Source organism: Poromitra crassiceps (genome assembly GCF_964638095.1).
Source record: "Poromitra crassiceps genome assembly, chromosome: 1".
In the NCBI taxonomy this organism is placed as follows: Eukaryota; Metazoa; Chordata; class Actinopteri; order Beryciformes; family Melamphaidae; genus Poromitra; species Poromitra crassiceps.
Genome location: NC_139623.1, coordinates 33,237,377 through 33,255,113, shown reverse-complemented (window position 1 = coordinate 33,255,113; position 17,737 = coordinate 33,237,377). Strand labels below are relative to the sequence as shown.

The 17,737-nt window shown below is 46.0% G+C and overlaps 1 protein-coding gene across 1 annotated transcript in view; it reads left to right on the top strand.

The window, feature by feature from the left end:
* The window catches only part of zzef1 (zinc finger, ZZ-type with EF hand domain 1), a gene marked incomplete at its 5' end in the record, with an annotated part of 70,759 nt that extends 53,560 nt beyond the window's left edge, over positions 1–17,199 (top strand). Inside the window, 5 exons of the mRNA XM_083637088.1 lie at positions 423–521; positions 692–857; positions 2,341–2,491; positions 10,836–10,907; positions 16,963–17,199. Coding sequence (XP_083493214.1) covers positions 423–521; positions 692–857; positions 2,341–2,491; positions 10,836–10,907; positions 16,963–17,043 — 569 coding nt within the window. The 3' untranslated portion in view covers positions 17,044–17,199. The remainder of the gene's footprint in view (positions 1–422; positions 522–691; positions 858–2,340; positions 2,492–10,835; positions 10,908–16,962) is intronic.
* Between the last annotated feature and the right edge of the window lie 538 nt (positions 17,200–17,737).

The following is a 17,737-nucleotide window of genomic DNA, read 5'->3' as shown; positions in this document are numbered from 1 at the left end:
TGTAAGTCTCCACAAGCCCTGAGATGCCAAGTTGACATGAAAAGACATCATTTACACCCTGTTTTTAGCTGAAATATAGCTATGTGCAGCTGGAAGTGCACTTGCACCTGCTACAGTGCAGATTTCACCTGTTTATTCATGCTACAGTACTAATCATGTAATGTATGTACCTGAAACATAAAATGCAATAATATATTTTAAAAAATTGCGTGTATCGCAACATTTGGGCGTGTATTTCAATATTTGGGCGGATCACCCAAGCCTACCTAGCCTGGGTAAACCCAACCTCCACGTGACCTCTATGTGCTATCAGTCATGAAGAAACGTACGCTACAGGCATAGTCTGTGACGTCACGTTGAAGGCTGGGTTTACCCAGGCTAAAGCCTACCGACATGTGACTTTTTGTCTGTGTTTTTGTCAGGTGATACCCTGCACTACAGGTTTGTATCAGACATGAGCAACACCGAGTGGGGGTACAAGTTCACCGTTACAGGAGGCCACAGAGGACGCTTCCAAACAGGTACTATGCTTGGACAGATACACATTATGTAACTTCACAGTCCTGGTTAAGAAAGTGTGACTGCTAACAGTATGGGTAGTGAGTCACTCTCTAGGAACTACTTAGTAAAATGTGAAATAATATCAGTAGGAGTCTCCATAACTGTGTCTCTGCACTCTTGGTTTTATCAGGTTTTGAGATCTTGAAGCAAATGTTAGCTGATGAGCAAGTGCTCAGTCACCTGCCTTTGGCTGACATCTGGGAGTGGCAGGTGGGCGTGGCCTGTCGTCAGACGGGGAACCAGCGACTTAAAGCCATCCACTTGTTGCTCCGCCTCCTGCAGTGTGAATCCCAGACGTAAGGATCTACCCTTGCTGATACATTTTCTTTCATTCCTTCTCCTTTCTCACGCAATTATACTCAAACACACACCTTCGTTCTCTCAACAGTGCAATACTTCTAGGACTGTAGCTTTATCATTGTTGGGTATGGTTGTCCATTCTCATTGGGGCATCAGACCCACCTCATCCACCTGCTCTCAGTACATACTGGTTGGCTGAGAGAATTCAATGCAGGTTTTCACCTCATTTGTGTGTGCTCTCCCTGGAGACGCAGGATTAACACTTCCACACAGGGTTTGCGTGAAGGCCTTCACAAATGCCTAATGTCCTATCAGTCACCATGGAAATGAGGTAAAGGATGTGTTTAGGGATTTGCATAGTTTCGGACTCAGCCACCACCTGGCCATCGTGACAATATCAACATGACCGAACACTCACACAGACAAATACATCTATAGCAGTGGTGCCCAATTTGGGGCCCACGGGCCAAGTTTGGCCCGCGCTCTTTTTTTTTGGCCCGCCACGGATTTGGGGGTGAATTTTTTTTTTTTTTTTTTTTGCAGGCCAGGCCACCGGGCAGTTGCCCGACGTGCCCGATTATGCAGTCCGCGCCTGAATGGACATGTCGGGACTCTTCTATCTACGATTAACATTAATTTTGTGCAGCTGGTATTCTCTCTCCCCGACTCTATCACACGGGTGTGAGGCATTGCTATCTGAGGATTGATTGCTCCTGATTGGTTGGCTGAATCACCTGGTTGGGGGGTGAGCTCTGATATTTGATCCCTCCCCAGTCACTGGCTTTACACCAGCTCAGCAAGATGGACAGATCGTCATCACGGCAGTGGCACACTGACAAAAGAAAGTTTAGGACGGAGTGGCAAGACGAGTATTTTTTTACCGAAGTAAATTCAAAAGCGGTTTGTCTCATTTGCAGACAGAGAGTGGGTGTTTTGAAAGAGTACAATATACGTCGCCACTACGAAACTGATTTTCAAAGTACCTTGAGGATTTTTCAAGTTGTGAATTAAGTCAAATTTCTCTCTTGATTACAAAGGTGGAAAATACAACTGTATTTAACTGGGTGTTTACTGATTAAATGTTTAAGCTCCCCACAAATGCAGATGTTTTTTTAAATATATATAACCAATTGCAAATTATTACAATTACCAAACAGATCAAAAGTAGATTATTATATTGAAATGTTATTTTAGATTTAGAATGTTAATTTTCTATAAAACACAATACATTTTAATGTAATTCCACAACGTTTATTTTTGGCCCTCAGCCCTCCACTCAGATTGAGTTTTGGCCCTTCATGGGAAATAATGTGGGCACCCCTGATCTATAGCATACTCTTCATTGCTTTCCCCTCTGTGGGAAAATGTAGCCATTGTGAAAGTCCCACTACTGCATGCTTATTGAACTCTTTGTTCCATATTGTGGTTATCTTGGTCTGCTTGTGTACTTCTAACTCTTGCTCTGTGCCTGCACTGCAGAGCCTGTGAGCTGACTCTGCTGCGGCCTCTATGGCAGCTCTTCATCTCGATGGAGAACAACCTGAGCCAGGATCCCACCAGCATCACTGTGCTGCTGCCCCTTCACAGAGCCCTCACCGAGCTCTTCTTCATCACAGAGGCCAGGGCCACCGTGAGTCACACACACACACACACACACACACACACACACACACACGAGCAGGCCAGACAAAAACAATCCGCTATACTGTAGGTTGTTTTCAGGTGACGTCACGTCAAGATGGCGACCGGAGCGAGACCATTGACCATTGGCTTGTTTACAAACCACGTGATCATGCTGCGGGGCAACCAGCAGCAGGATACATATGAAAGCATTAGCAGCAGGTTACATATGAAAGCTTTAGCAGCAGGTTACATATGAAAGCATTAGCAGCAGGTTACATATGAAAGCTTTAGCAGCAGGTTACATATGAAAGCATTAGCAGTTCAAGTTCAAGTTCAAGTATATTTATTGTCATTGTTAAATTGCTCCAACAACGAGATATAGACAAGCATCTCCCTGAGACGTACAGTGCAACACCAAGGTAAAGTGCATCGGCCCAAATAATAAATACATACAATAAATAAATACATTATTCTATAAAGGCATCAGAGTTAGTGACTGTTCAGTAGTGCATGTAAACAGTGAGTCCAGAATGTTGTACAGAGTTCGAGAGCAATGAGTGTGAGACAGTCAGAGTTCATTGTTCGGGGGGGGGGGGGGGGGGGGGGTTGTGTTGTGTTTCGAGGAGTAGTGTTCAGCAGGCTGACAGCTTGTGGGAAAAAGCTGTTAAGCATCCTGGAAGTTTTAGAGCGGATGGACCTGTATCTCCTACCTGAGGGCAGGAGGACGAACAGATGATGAGCCGGGTGAGATGAGTCCTTGATGATGCTGAGGGCACGGCGCAGGCAGCGGGAGGAGTAGAGGGAGTGGATGTCCGGGAGGGAAGTCCCAATGATTTTGCCTGCCGTTTTGATGACACGCTGCAGAGCGTGCTGGTCTGCTTTGGTGCAGCTGGAGAACCACACTGACAGACAGTATGTCAGCACGCTCTCGACGGCACATCGATAGAAGTTCACTAGGAGCCTCTGTGGGAGGTTTTCACGCTTAAGTTTCCTTAAGTAGAAGAGGCGTTGCTGTGCTTTGCCAATCATGGCGGTTGTGTTGGCGCTCCAAGACAGCTCCTTTGTGATGGTCAGACCAAGGAATTTAAAAGACGTGACGATCTCCACTGCCTCCCCGTTGATGAACAGGGGGGAGTGGTTGTGGTGGCTTGACTTGCGAAAGTCTATAATCACTTCCTTGGTCTTTTTGGTGTTGAGCTCCAGGTTGAGGCTGCGGCACCATTCCTCCAGCCTTTGAACCTCATTTCTGTAGGCAGACTCGTCGTTATTAGAAATGAGGCCCAGCACTGTAGTGTCGTCTGCGAATTTGATGATGAGATTGGAAGGGTAGAAGGGAGAGCAGTTGTGTGTGTATGCGTTGTAGAAAAAGGGGCTGAGCACGCAGCCCTGGGGAGCGCCGGTGTTTAGAAACAGAATGGAAGATGAGTGCTTGCCGAGTTTGACATACTGTGAGCGGTTGGATAAGAAGTCCAGAACCCAGTTGCAGAGCGAGGTGCTGAGCCCCAGGGCCTGGAGTATGGAGATGAGCTTGCTGGGCCGGATTGTGTTGAAAGCAGCAGGTTACATATGAAAGCATTAGCAGAAGGTTACATATGAAAGCATTAGCAGCAGGTTACATATCAAAGCATTAGCAGCAGGTTACATATGAAAGCATTAGCAGCAGGTTACATATGAAAGCATTAGCAGCAGGTTACATATCAAAGCATTAGCAGCAGGTTACATATGAAAGCATTAGCAGCAGGTTACATATGAAAGCATTAGCAGCAGGTTACATATGAAAGCATTAGCAGCAGGTTACATATGAAAGCATTAGCAGCAGGTTACATATGAAAGCATTAGCAGCAGGTTACATATGAAAGCATTAGCAGCAGGTTACATATCAAAGCATTAGCAGCAGGTTACATATGAAAGCATTAGCAGCAGGTTACATATGAAAGCATTAGCAGCAGGTTACATATGAAAGCATTAGCAGCAGGTTACATATGAAAGCATTAGCAGCAGGTTACATATGAAAGCTTTAGCAGCAGGCTTCATATGAAAGCATTAGCAGCAGGTTACATATGAAAGCATTAGCAGCAGGTTACATATCAAAGCATTAGCAGCAGGTTACATATGAAAGCATTAGCAGCAGGTTACATATGAAAGCATTAGCAGCAGGTTACATATGAAAGCATTAGCAAAATCAGACAAGTTGCTGGAAAAAAATTCTTATTTTCATGGATCATATCCTATAATTATGTTTTGTAATCTTCGGGCCCAGTAGCTCAAAACTTTTAATCTCAATCAGATCCGATCAGATTTTGAAATCCCATTTTCTGTGATCCAGGATCAGACAACTCGGCCAGATTTTGTCCCAGTATTTCAAAGCAATTCAGGATAGGATCACCCTGATACAGTTTCAGACTTTTCAAGATTACTAGATCCTGAATATCAGTGCTTTAATCCTACCGATCTCCATCTAGTGGATATGAAAAATAATACAAGGAAGACAAGATACCACATTGCAGAGACATCTGTAATGTCTAATTATATTTTTAAATACATAAAGGACATAAAATCATAATGGAATTGTAATAAAAAAATTTTTTTATTAAAAGCTGAATTCTAAGTGAGGTTTCAGTTTGCTGAAGCCGGCACAGCTGTATTTGTTCTTTGGCCAGACTGATCTGCATCTCTGCCCTCTCCGTTTCACGGCTCAGCAGTGTCTCGTAGGCATCATCCCTCTGCTCTGGTTGTCTGGTGCGCTTGCATTTACTCTTTTGAGGTGGCTCTTGCAGTGTGTCATCAGGCCTGGCTGAAGGTCCAGCTTCTGGATCCACATGGGTCAGGAGGACCTCGTCTTGAATGGTGTGTGTCACATCAAGTGCATTGACCTATGGATGACCTAAGTCCCGCCATTGCGAGATTGCCCATGGGACCTGAGGAAGTGAATTCTCCATAGACGTTTCTTAAAATCCTATGAGCGAGACTCTTACTTGGTCAACCCAAGTGATTTAGCTATATTGAGAATTACCATGAGAGACTGTAGAATATCTTCTACGCTCTCTCGTGCTTCTGAATGTAGCTGAATCACTTGGGTTGACCAAGTCAAAATCTTTTTATAAGGATTTTACATCAATGTAAAAATTAATGGGGATTGAAATCCCTTAGGTCCCATGCCGAACCCGGAAGAACGCGAGAGCTGGAGGTGTGGCTATAGCCCTTTTCCCACATGCGCTTTGTACCGCAAAATGACCGGAACGTGGTGTAATGCCTGCATGTGGGAAAGGCGCTGTGCCGGTATAAGCGCGACCCCGTCGTCCCCGACATTTCACCAGTTTCGATCCAGTCAGAAGAGCGGTATGCTCTTAAGGGGACGCAAGTGGAAACGGGTCCAGTCATTTTCCGCGACAGCGGTCCTTCAATCATGGGCAAAGTGTAGCCTACACACGTTGCTTAATGTTCCAGCGGGCATAATCTAATCATTCGCGCACATTAAAGCAAACTGGCGAAATGATCTTGTGATAGCCTAATAAGAGCAGTATGTCAGCTTGCTGATTTCCGAAGGCAAGCCGGACACATCAAACGAAGCCAGTCTGTAAAAAGTGCTTCAACGCGACGCAGGTGAACGGATAAACATCGAACCAGCAACTATTTCTCTCAGACACGGATCCCAACTTCTTCAAAGTGCATCATCTAATCATTCGCGCACATCAAAGCAAACTACTTCCACACATTTCGCTTCATGCATTTGCTTTCTCTACATACATAGGCTACAAGCGTTGGGCAGCTTGCCTTGCAAGCCTCTGCCATTCTCGCTTTGTCTGTCCTGTGTCAGGCTGCTGCAAAGTACGGAGGACTGAGTGAAGTTTTGCCGACCCCCCAAATAAGCTCCCCCCTCCCCCCGTCCCCCAACATACCGGCTATTTGACGACTAGATTCCCATATGCGCGCGCTAAGGTGTGAAGGGAAATTCAGGGAAATGTCCGATATTGACTTACAGGTAATTTTCCGGTACGCATGTGGGAAAAGGGCTTTAGTGACATTATTTAGGGCATTTTTCCAGTTGTTGGAGAATGATAATCTAATAAGTTTCACAATGCATTTTAGCTCCATAGCCTTTACCTCTCTCTGTCTCTCCCCCTCTCTCTCTCTCTCTCTCTCTCTCCCTCTCTGTCTCTCTCTCATATCTCTCTGAGATGAGCATGTTTTTCCTGGGCCCACCTGTTCCCCGCTGGGCTTGGGCCAAAGCCCGACCCGCCATCTGCCAGACAGCACAGTGGCACACTGGCTCCCCACACGGTGGCTGGGATAGGAAGTGGTGCTATCCATTTGGTGTCATGTGTGTGCGTGTTCTCTCTGTTGTCTCAAATTATTAATTAAGAAAAGTCTTAAGGATTATGAGCCTGCCGTCAGCCAGAAGTTAAAGTTTCCCATCTGTTTTACCAGACAAGCACTAGCATTCCTCTTCCCTTCACGTATGGCTGGCGAGGCCTGAGGCTGCCACTCTTGAGGGTGAAATCAATGACATCAGTCGATCTGTCGCTCAGGGGGCATTTTCACTGCTGCCCGCTGGATGGATGATGGATCTTTTTTCATGTCTGAATCCACTGGATTTTGTTGGATGTGAGAGGAATGGGAGGCTCAGTTGGAACAGTGCCTGTCAACTAACACCAGGGGGCAGTAGCAGTACTCGCTGCAGGTCAGAGAGACACAGTATAGAATACTGAGGAGGAGTTTGGCCTGGGATGCACTCCACGGACACACAGAACTGGGTGTAACTAAGCAGTGATAGACACGGGTTGGTGTGTGGTCAATTCCAGCCACTCCATCCCAGAGAGCATGACCTGTCTTTTAGCAGTAGCTCACAAATGTGTTTGCCGCAGTGCCCATTTAACGCTTAGTCACCTCCAGCTCTTCACTCCCGGCTTCAGCGTTCAGAGCTTAGCAGTGGTGAGAGGGATACCATACATCAATTTGAAGGAATGGATGGACAGATAGTTGGCTAGTTAGTTAGTGAAAATAGTAGTGAAATAACTACTGGATTCGCCTGAATTGTCAACTCGTTACACTCATTTCAACCTTCTAGTCTGAGATTGCCCTCTGTTTAACCAAGTTATCTCTCTCTTCTTTTTTAAAGACTTGAATTTCACGTTAGTTACTCCAGTCGGGAGAACAACAACAAAAAATCTCCCCTTTGAAAAAATGCCTTCCAAGCAGTGTGCCGTTCAGATTTCAAAATAACTGGTACTTGTGATCAATGCGCTTTCATAAAGGCACGCTACAGTCATTTCTTCACAATGGAATGAATGTTTAACTGGTTCACTCTTCTCTCATCCACCTCACCTCTCATTACTCATAAGCCCTTTTCCCACATGCGCTTTGTACCGCAAAATGACCGGAACGTGGTGTAATGCCTGCATGTGGGAAAGGCGCCGTGCCGGTATAAGCGCGACCCCGTCGTCCCCGACATTTCACCAGTTTCGATCCAGTCAGAAGAGCGGTATGCTCTTAAGGGGACGCAAGTGGAAACGGTTCCAGTCATTTTCCGCGACAGCGGTCCTTCAATCATGGGCGAAGTGTAGCCTACACACGTTGCTTAATGTTCCAGCGGGCATAATCTAATCATTCGCGCACATTAAAGCAAACTGGCGAAATGATCTTGTGATAGCCTAATAAGAGCACTATGTCAGCTTGCTGATTTCCGAAGGCAAGCCGGACACATCAAACGAAGCCAGTCTGTAAAAAGTGCTTCAACGCGACGCAGGTGAACGGATAAACATCGAACCAGCAACTATTTCTCTCAGACACGGATCCCAACTTCTTCAAAGTGCATCATCTAATCATTTGCGCACATCAAAGCAAACTACTTCCACACATTTCGCTTCATGCATTTGCTTTCTCTACATACATAGGCTACAAGCGTTGGGCAGCTTGCCTTGCAAGCCTCTGCCATTCTCGCTTTGTCTGTCCTGTGTCAGGCTGCTGCAAAGTACGGAGGACTGAGTGAAGTTTTGCCGACCCCCCAAATAAGCTCCCCCCTCCCCCGTCCCCCGTCCCCCAACATACCGGCTATTTGACGACTAGATTCCCATATGCGCGCGCTAAGGTGTGAAGGGAAATTCAGGGAAATGTCCGATATTGACTTACAGGTAATTTTCCGGTACGCATGTGGGAAAAGGGCTATAGTGCAACAGCCTCTGTAGGTATGTGTGGCCCTCAGACACTTCAGAGGCCAGTTTGACTTCACCAACTAATTTTTACTACTGCCTTTGAAGCACAACACTAAGTGGCCGTGCACATAGACCGTGTGTATTTGAGCTGCCAATGCCTTTCTGCAATTCATTCTCTATGGTAAGGACGCGCTCCTCTTCCAAGGACCGCACCTGCCGTTTAAGCGCTCTTGGCGGCTAGTGTTTTTTGGCGGAGCGCTCTGGACGTCTCAAGCTGAAAAAAGTTCAACATTTGGAGGAAAAGCGTGCTGCTCGTCAATGTCACTCCTCCTACCTCTTCTCCTGCCAGGGGGATCTTCAACCCAATAATCTGGCTTTCATGTTTACAGTGTGACTGTGAACAATCAACAACATCAAACAGACGAAACCAGTTGGCTACCCGTCCGTGTGATCGTTGCGTCTTGAACTGTACTGCGTGCGACTGCAGGGGAAAACAAAACAAAGCTCACAAAAAAACGTTCCGTGCGCTGTGTTTTGTGCGCAATGAAAGTGCTGTCAACATGTGAAATACACACGTCCTATGTGCACAGCGTCAAAGAAGCCCAGTTGTTGAGCAAAAGGTTGAACTTTTTGCTAATAGACGCTTTTCACGGCATTGTGTGAGGCTGTGGTTTATAGTGATTTTACAACCGCTAAGAGGTGTCGTCCACGGCACACCACCGGCCCGCAACGCCTCTTGGGGCTTATTGCTTAATTTGAAACCTATTCTTATTTCATGTCAGCTATTGTATTAGCAAGCACTGCAACAGGAAGTAAGCTAGGGTCCATTTAGAATGTTTATGTTGTCAAGTGAAAACTGTCTATAGGACAGTCAATGTCCTGATGCTGCTTTGAAAGGGGGGGGACTCCATGCTGCTTGCTGTGGCTCCTTCCACTTAGCCTCTCTGTCACACTGAGTCTGGTTGGATCAGGATGTGGTTCAAACAATTACATGAAGTTTCAAAAAGGAGGTTGTCAGTTACGCCTGAATAAAGCCAGTGAATTTGATAGAAACTAGGTTACACAAGCTGCTGATGCTTTGCAGTGCCTAGACCAGATCCAAGTGAAACTGTCTAGAGTAGAGCTACACTGTTTTAGCACTTGTTCATATCTGCATTCATTCACAGATGATTTTGTAATAACTAGTGCCTGCCTAAAACATGTGTTTGTTGTGAACTCAAATATTGGAAAATATATTTTGCAGTCAGTCAAGTGTGTGACCTCATTGAATAGACATTCTGTGCAAGGATCAGCGGCCTACCTACAATTGAAGAGGTGGCCCGCTCGTCATCACCATGCTCCTAAAAGTGAAGGATCTGTAGACTGGTTGGTGGCTCACACTTCATGTTGACTTATGAGCTCAACTGGCGTGACGACACCACATACGGCCTAGTTCAACAGGTCCATGTTGACACACTGCTGCAAAAACATGGCGAGCCCATGAGTGGTTTGGTTTGACACTCAGTGGACTCCTCTATGGCCTTATTAGGACTGGGACTTGAACCAGCATATTTGAAAGGTTTAGTGGCGCAGGATAGCCGGTTCACGTTTGAGCAGACCTTGTTCTTAGTGCCCTGTTCACTAGTGCAGTTGAGGCTGGCTCCATTTGAGATATAATGAACTGCCCCAGGAAGCCAATGTTATATTTAGGAATCAGAATGGCATGTCATGCACTACTGATAGTACAAATGGTCCTAGGATGTTCCCCAGCATAAACATTTGGGGTGCTGTGAGATGGATGGTGGACCGGGGCTCTGGACTGTGTCTCCTGCACCAGTCTCAGCCCATTTAGCTTCTATTTAGTCTTATCTGTGTTTCCCAACTCTTATGTAAGCCCAGGTACTGTATGTCTCTCCTATGGGTGTTTTTGGTGGAAGCTCCCTTCCATTTGTTTGTAACTCGGAATGACTTTTCCAACATTCCACAGCATGATTTGAAGCTGAGATGGAGATGAAGAGTGGTCAGGGAAGCAGGCCTCATTTAGAACTGAGCGCATCCCTTATGTAACCTCACAAGCAACTGAGTTACTTTAACTCCATTCATGATGATGACAATGATCTGGCCCAGCAAGGATATCTGTGTTTTCAGTGTGTGTGAATTGCACTTGGGATTGTGGCATGAGATTAATTTGAAAGGAAACTTTTGTGTGTTGTCCACCAGGCACAGGGCATCCTCCAGGAGTACCTACTAGCCATGACCACTGATGAGCAGCTCCTCACCCACACTGCACTGGTAAGACTTGCACCATCCCATTGTGTTTGTTTAGTCCTAATGTGTGATATATTGCTCACATGCCCTTGCTTGCAGCTCTGCCTTTCTGACTTAAAAGTGATCTATTCTGCCGTTCTCAGATCTTGTTAGAAAAATCACACCCAGGTTCTCAAGTAAGCGGTGCAGGTTTAGTACACTAGGCTACGTACGTAAGCAACTACGGGATCAATATGCCTCTGAGCTTAGTGACAGATCTTTGTTCAACAAGTACAAGTCACACTGATTCCAATGGTGCAAAACCGCGTTGAAATCAGTCGCTTGGTTGCGAGCAAGCTAATCGGCTAATCTGTGTGTGTGCTGACGAGCCCCCCCCCCCCCCCCCCCCCCCTGTGTGAACCGTGCTCTCTCTCTCATGGAGCTGGGGGGAGGGGCCGAGGCTACATCCTCTCATGCTACACGCGGATGGATGGACGGACACATGTCACATGTGCATTGCTGTCTGACATGGATGTTATCATGGTATACAGTATAGGCTCAAATCAATCCTTGACAAGCAGCGTGAAGTGTGGTGATGTTATGCAACACTCTTTCTTCACCACGCAGTCCCGTTGATTGAACCATCTCACAGTTGCTGTGAGTCAGCTGGCAGCTCCAGTCTCTTTTTACTGGTGAATCACAAAGCTGTTGACACCCAGCAGATCCCTTGTTTTGAGCATGTGTGGGCTGCACTCAGGACTAATGTATATGGTAATTACAGTCCATTAGCACTCGTGGTGAAGCGAGCCACAAGCATTCTCTGTACTGTGGACCCTGTAAATATAGCAGAGGAGCCTGTAGGCGGGTTAGGAGGAGAGGATAGGGGGGTGGTGGACAAGCATTTGAGTTGTGGGTGGTTCAATCAAAGGGTTACTTAATACCTGTCAGGTTGAAAACAAAATCATAGGTGACCTGTCGGCAGGGGCGGACTGGGACCATCATTCAGGCCGGACATTAGATACCATGCAGGCCAGGCCAACACACGCGGACACACACGTGAAAAATGTGGGCCGTTTGAAGCAAGATTTGGTGAATATAATGCTAACGTGATGTTACATGAAATTGTAGCCTACCTGAGGGTTCCTGATTCTGATAAGTTCAACACCACCTCCAGCTCTGCAGGAGCACCTGCTGCAGTGCTAGTGCTGCTTCTGCCTCCTTTTCCACTTTTGTGAAGAAAACCACAAAAGCAATCCAACCCATACTTTCATTTTACCCACTACTGTTTACATTTGACCAATGGGATTTTTTATATAGCCTAATATAAATAAATAAATAAATACAAATTAGTGTTAATTTAATTTCTCTCGAATATTCTAGAGGCAATACAATTGTCTACCACTGATATTGTAGTTTAGGCCAAGACACAACATAGGCTCCTTGCTTTCCACCTCTCTGCACCTCTTTTCTTCTCCATTTTGGCACCATTGAACAGCAAGCCCCGCCCACCCGCGCTGGGGTCTCAGCAGCTTCTGACTGAAAAGTTAACTCCCCTGCCTGGCTGTCTGCAGCCTGCGAAGTGTGTTTTTAGTCTACTACTCCCTGGCGTGTATTTCTTGAAGTGTCTACTTAGTTAAACCTGGGTAATATTGTAGAAGATGTCTATGACATCATCAGTGACATCATAATTGCTCGAGTGCGTATGCGAGCTGCGCGGGCTCGCTAGCTCGCCCACTGCGCGGCCTCGCTAGCTCGCCCACTGCGCGGCCTCACCCACCCTGCAACTTGCATACGCAAGCTCAACCGCTGTGTGTGCTCACTTGCTCTTATGACATCACTGATGATCACTGATGATGTCACAACTTCGCTCGCCCGCCCTGCAGCTCGACCACTGTGCGGGCTCACCTGCACTTATGAAATCACTGATGATCATTGATGATGTCACAACTTCGCATCACTGATGACATCACGATTGCTCTTATGACATCACTGATGATGTCATAATGCCACGGCTTCCGCATCCTGTGTGTTTTGGCCGAGCCTCGCACCTACCTTCAATACGATCTCCATCTCCCTTCCAGCCAGTCAGACCGGAAACAGTATGGCTGCCTCAACTCCGCTAAATGTTCCCCCAGAAGCCACATATTGTTATAAATATCAGCATAACCAGCCAACAGATATCAAAGCTGGTGGGCATATAAGCAAAAGAAATTGAAAGAGCGTAACTCGAACTGGTTAAAAGTGACTATCGCGGCGTTTTGAGCCAGAACGAACTACGTTAGCGAACGTAGCTAAGCCAAGCTAACGGCAGATTGTATTCACTGTAATATATTGTATATTATTAATATGACAGGTCCGCATAAGTGAGCGTTGACAACCATAAAGTCTGACGTCAGCACCCCTTTCTAGCACGTGAGCCAATTTAAGAGTTTGAGCCCAAAATAAGGTTATTTGTCTACAAAATACAGTGGCGAACACTTTGGCTAATTAGCAGAGCAGGAAAAAATACGGCTACACATGAGATAGCTTAAAAATGACAAAACTGGAGGGGGCTTTAAAGAAATCTTGCGTGCACACTGCTCACTGCTCTACATGCAGTATGCTGCTGTAAAAAAACAAGGCTCGGTCAAAACCACGCATATGGTCGACGCAGGAAAGCGCTGAAGAGCCTGTTGTTGTAGCAGGCACCAGCGTTGTTAAACACTTTGCTAAATATATCATTAGAGATTTTGCTTTTCTCTTTTTTGGGCTGCAGATTTCTACTTCTACTTCAAAAAACTTAAAATACACCTGGAGATTACTGTCAAAAGTACCACAACTGGCAATTGTCAGAACAATACATTCATTTTATTTTGGGAAGAAGAAAAAACATTGACAGGAAGTCTTGTCCTGAGACCAGCTATGACCATTAGATACTGAGAAGAACGTTCTCAATGTTATTATTGTCATAGCGAAATTTGTTTTGTATAGCTTAGTTTAAATGCTTAGTTCATTGTTTTTAATGGGCAAAATTATAATTTCTCAGTGGCTTCTGTGTGCGCTCTACTTGTGCAGAATCATTCTTTTACTTTGAAAATCACCCACCGGAGGTCTTATATTCGCGGAACATACAGTAGCTTGATGCTGGTTCAGTGGTTGCTGTAAACATCTCGGCATCATTCAGCAGCATGTTGAAATGTTGTTTCTCTGCTCTCTGGCCCGCTGTTTTCAGTACACTCCTGCATCAGACAGACGGACACCACCGTTTACATGTCCCGGTGGCTGTCATGCGCGCTCTACTTGTGCAGAATCATTCTTTTACTTTGAAAATCATCCACCGGAAGTCTTATATTCGCTGCGAGACAGGGCCGTGCAGAGACCTTTAGAGCAGTGGTTCTCAGATGGGGGTCCTTGAGGTGGTTCCAGGGGGTCCCCAGCCAAAAGGGGGGTAATGTATTTTCGCTAGAATTCCATTCATAAGTAATGACTATTTTGGTCATGGGTTCTATACACTTTCTGTAGCAAAACATGTAAAAGCATCAATCTTATTATCATATGGGGGACCGTGGGACAAAATCCTATCAAATGGGGGTCCGTGGTCTCATTTTTGTCAGTTTAGGGGTCCTTCATGTGAAAGTTTTTGAGAACTGCTTTAGAGGGGCAGGTGCTCAATATTAAAAAGGGGCACATGCAGACCTGCCAAACTTGCGAAAATATTTTTGAGAACCACAATAGTGTAACACTTAGTTCAAATGCTTTTGCACTACTTCACTTAAGGCGCTGACAGGGTTCTGCACACCCTCGACTTGGAGCCTTGCCGCCGACTAGCGGCGACAGCGAGACTGTGCATACTCGAACGTAACTCGGCCCCTGGCTGCGGTACACGTTCAAAACACTAGGTGGCTTGTGGTACACTTATGTCCATTACATATGACGTTATCGTGTCGTTTACCAAACACTTGCAATCATGTCGGTTGGGGGACATTTTATTGTCATTTTATTTCAAAACTCATTCCGGTGAGCCTGCAGAAGGCTTTGCTAGATGAGGGACAAGCACTGTTAAATGAGGAAATAGCATTTCCTCATTCCTCACAACAAGTACTTCAGCGGATATGTGCGCGGCCCAAGGCAACAGCCAATCACAGCTCTTGTGCTGGTCACGTCACGTCCGCGTTGACGCCGTGGAGTCACATTGTCGAGGAGCTGCACGTTCCCTCCGCCGTGCTGTGCCGATAGGACCCCCAGCTGCGGCGACCCCCTCGGTGCAGTCACCGCCGGCGATTTCGCGTGAGCATAATTTGCGCTTTAATTTGCACACGGTCATTATCCCCGCCATATCATCAAGTTATTCAATATATAAAGAAAACAATACAATCATATATTCTTGAGAAGAATTCTTTTAACCTCTTCTACTCCACCCCTGACTACCAGACACCATTTCTTGTCTCTTTTAAGGGGGACTGTCAATTTAGGGTCAACAGTATATTATGCCACATAGAACTGGCACACATGATCTGAAAGCTGGGAACCTGAAGGTTAATTTGAGGTGCAGCTCAGAACTGTGTCAAGGTTTTCTAGTCATAAATCTGTAATAAACATTGTGTTTTGATTAGGCGTCTATTCAAATGTTGAATGTTTAGAGTATGGGCTTAGAACATTATCATGGAAATATGATGGCCATCCCCATGCCATACATTCCCTGAATGCCCTAGTTTGTGATTGTAAAGTTTAATGAGGCTGTGATTATCCTAGAGGTCAGGTCACGATAGGTAATTTTATACAGTGAGGTAAAGTTTCAACTACAATGAAATGGCTACTATGGGGACTAACATCATCACACATGAATACAATTGGGCTCATTGACTCCACAAGAGTCTTAGCTTTCCAGTCATACTCAATTTATGCAATTCAAAGATTGTTTGTGGACCCAGTATGGGGAAATACTCAAATAGAATAGGCGAAAATAACACATTTATACTGCATGCAAAAAAACTGCATGTTTTTTGTTTAAAAAAAATAAATAAAAAAAAATGCATGAGGTTAGCATAAAGTGGGCTTGCCTGTAAAGGGACCCGTTCTCATTCAGATATCTTGAGGTGAGAGGTCAAGGGACCCCTTTGAATATGGCCATGTCAATTTTTCCCTCACCAAAATTTCACCTAACTTCGGAGCGTTATTTAGCCCCCTTCCCGACAAGGTAACATGTCATGCTTGATGGCAATGGATGCGCTTCTTCTCTTATAGTTTCATATGATATAAGGATCTTCACCCTATAGTTTTAAAACTCAGCGTGCTACAGCCTCTGAAAGTCATATCAGCCGCAGACAAAAAGGGCACTTGAAGAGGAGACCAGCCCGGCCACTCTCACCAGGAAAGGCAGCGGCTCCGCTAAACCCCTGCCTCTGGCCTAGCGGAGCCGTAGAAGTAACACACAACTACAAGGGGTTCCCGACCCACTGACTTTTCTCTCTCAAAACAATTGAAAACCACCGTCATGTTAAGGCTGAGCAAGGAGATCGATTTTATTTCACCAGAGCCGAAGGCAGCAAGACAAAAGTCTGATGGAAATAACAGAAGAGAAGGTAAGTGCCACTAAACTGGTGCCCAGCATTGACAGTAGACACAGTAAACACGATTCTGCCTGACCAATCAGTCGTCTGCAGTGTTTTCACGTCACCGTATGGTACCGGGTCCACCGGGCTGGAACCTCAACAGAGCAGGCACCAAAAGCAGCAAGACTCAACCCGGGCTGTCCCGGTTTTTGACTGGTGGAATGATACAACGATCCGAGTCGAGCCATGCGGGGCCGCGCTAATACCAGCGGTGGCCTTTACAGTACCGCAGCGTCCCACCCAAAGGCTTGCTGTGTGTTCTGATTGGCTGAGTACCGCAGCGTCCGACGCAAAGGCTTCCTCGGATTGGCATGCAGCAGACGTCACTCAACAGAAGTGGTTCCTAAATTGGTGACCAAATCGCTCTTTGGACAAAGCCAGATATAGGGCCGCCGCTCGCTGAGCATCGGCCACTAAACATTTGTCTCTCACCTCAGATTTGATAACTTCACTGTCCTTGCGTTTCTCTTTCTCCCCCCTTATCCGTCTATATGCTTTCTTTCATGCAGGCTCTGAAGAACATCGCTGCTATCAGCCTGGCGATCAATTACCCCAATAAGTCTACCAAGCTGCTCAACATGTCCTCCTGAGAGCCAGAGGGAGGAGGAAGGAGAGCAGCCCGAAGGGGACATGCCCTGACTCAGCTGGAACGCACGGGGTGAGCGAGCAGAGCCCCACCACCGCCAGAGGCTTCCCTTCTAACAGGACGCCCCTCCACACCGTTCACTGTATCCATTACTCTGGACTCCTGCTGCAGAGGGAGGGGGGGGGGGGGGGGCTCCAAGAGCACTTTCCACACTTCTTCACAATCCTTTTTGCCTTAGGTGAATCCAGTATATCAGCATGTGCATTCACTGCAACAGGAACAATTGCAGAGTGTCTTTTTTTTTTTGAAGTTTCTACTTGAAGATACTGTGCTAAAGTAGATGAAGTGTGCCAATTTTGCCACTTTCAAGGGGAAGTATTTTTTTTTCTTTCTTTCCCCCCTTCTGTGCTTTTTTTCCTTCTAAACAAAAGCCACCCTAGGTTACGCAATTGATCATTGGGAAAGCAGGTCACCTTGCCGACTTGCCTGTCTCTGTGGACATGTAGAGCAGCCTAAAAATACAGTCCAGGACAGTGGAGTCTCATTCGTCACCATGGGAAGAGTACTGACCTACTAGCTCATTCAACTCTTCCTTCCTCCCTTCCTTCTCTCCTCTTTTGAGAACAAAAGTAGACAGTGGTACTAAGGAGCTTTTGTTGAAGGATAGTATGGGATTACTTGAGAAATTACCAATATTT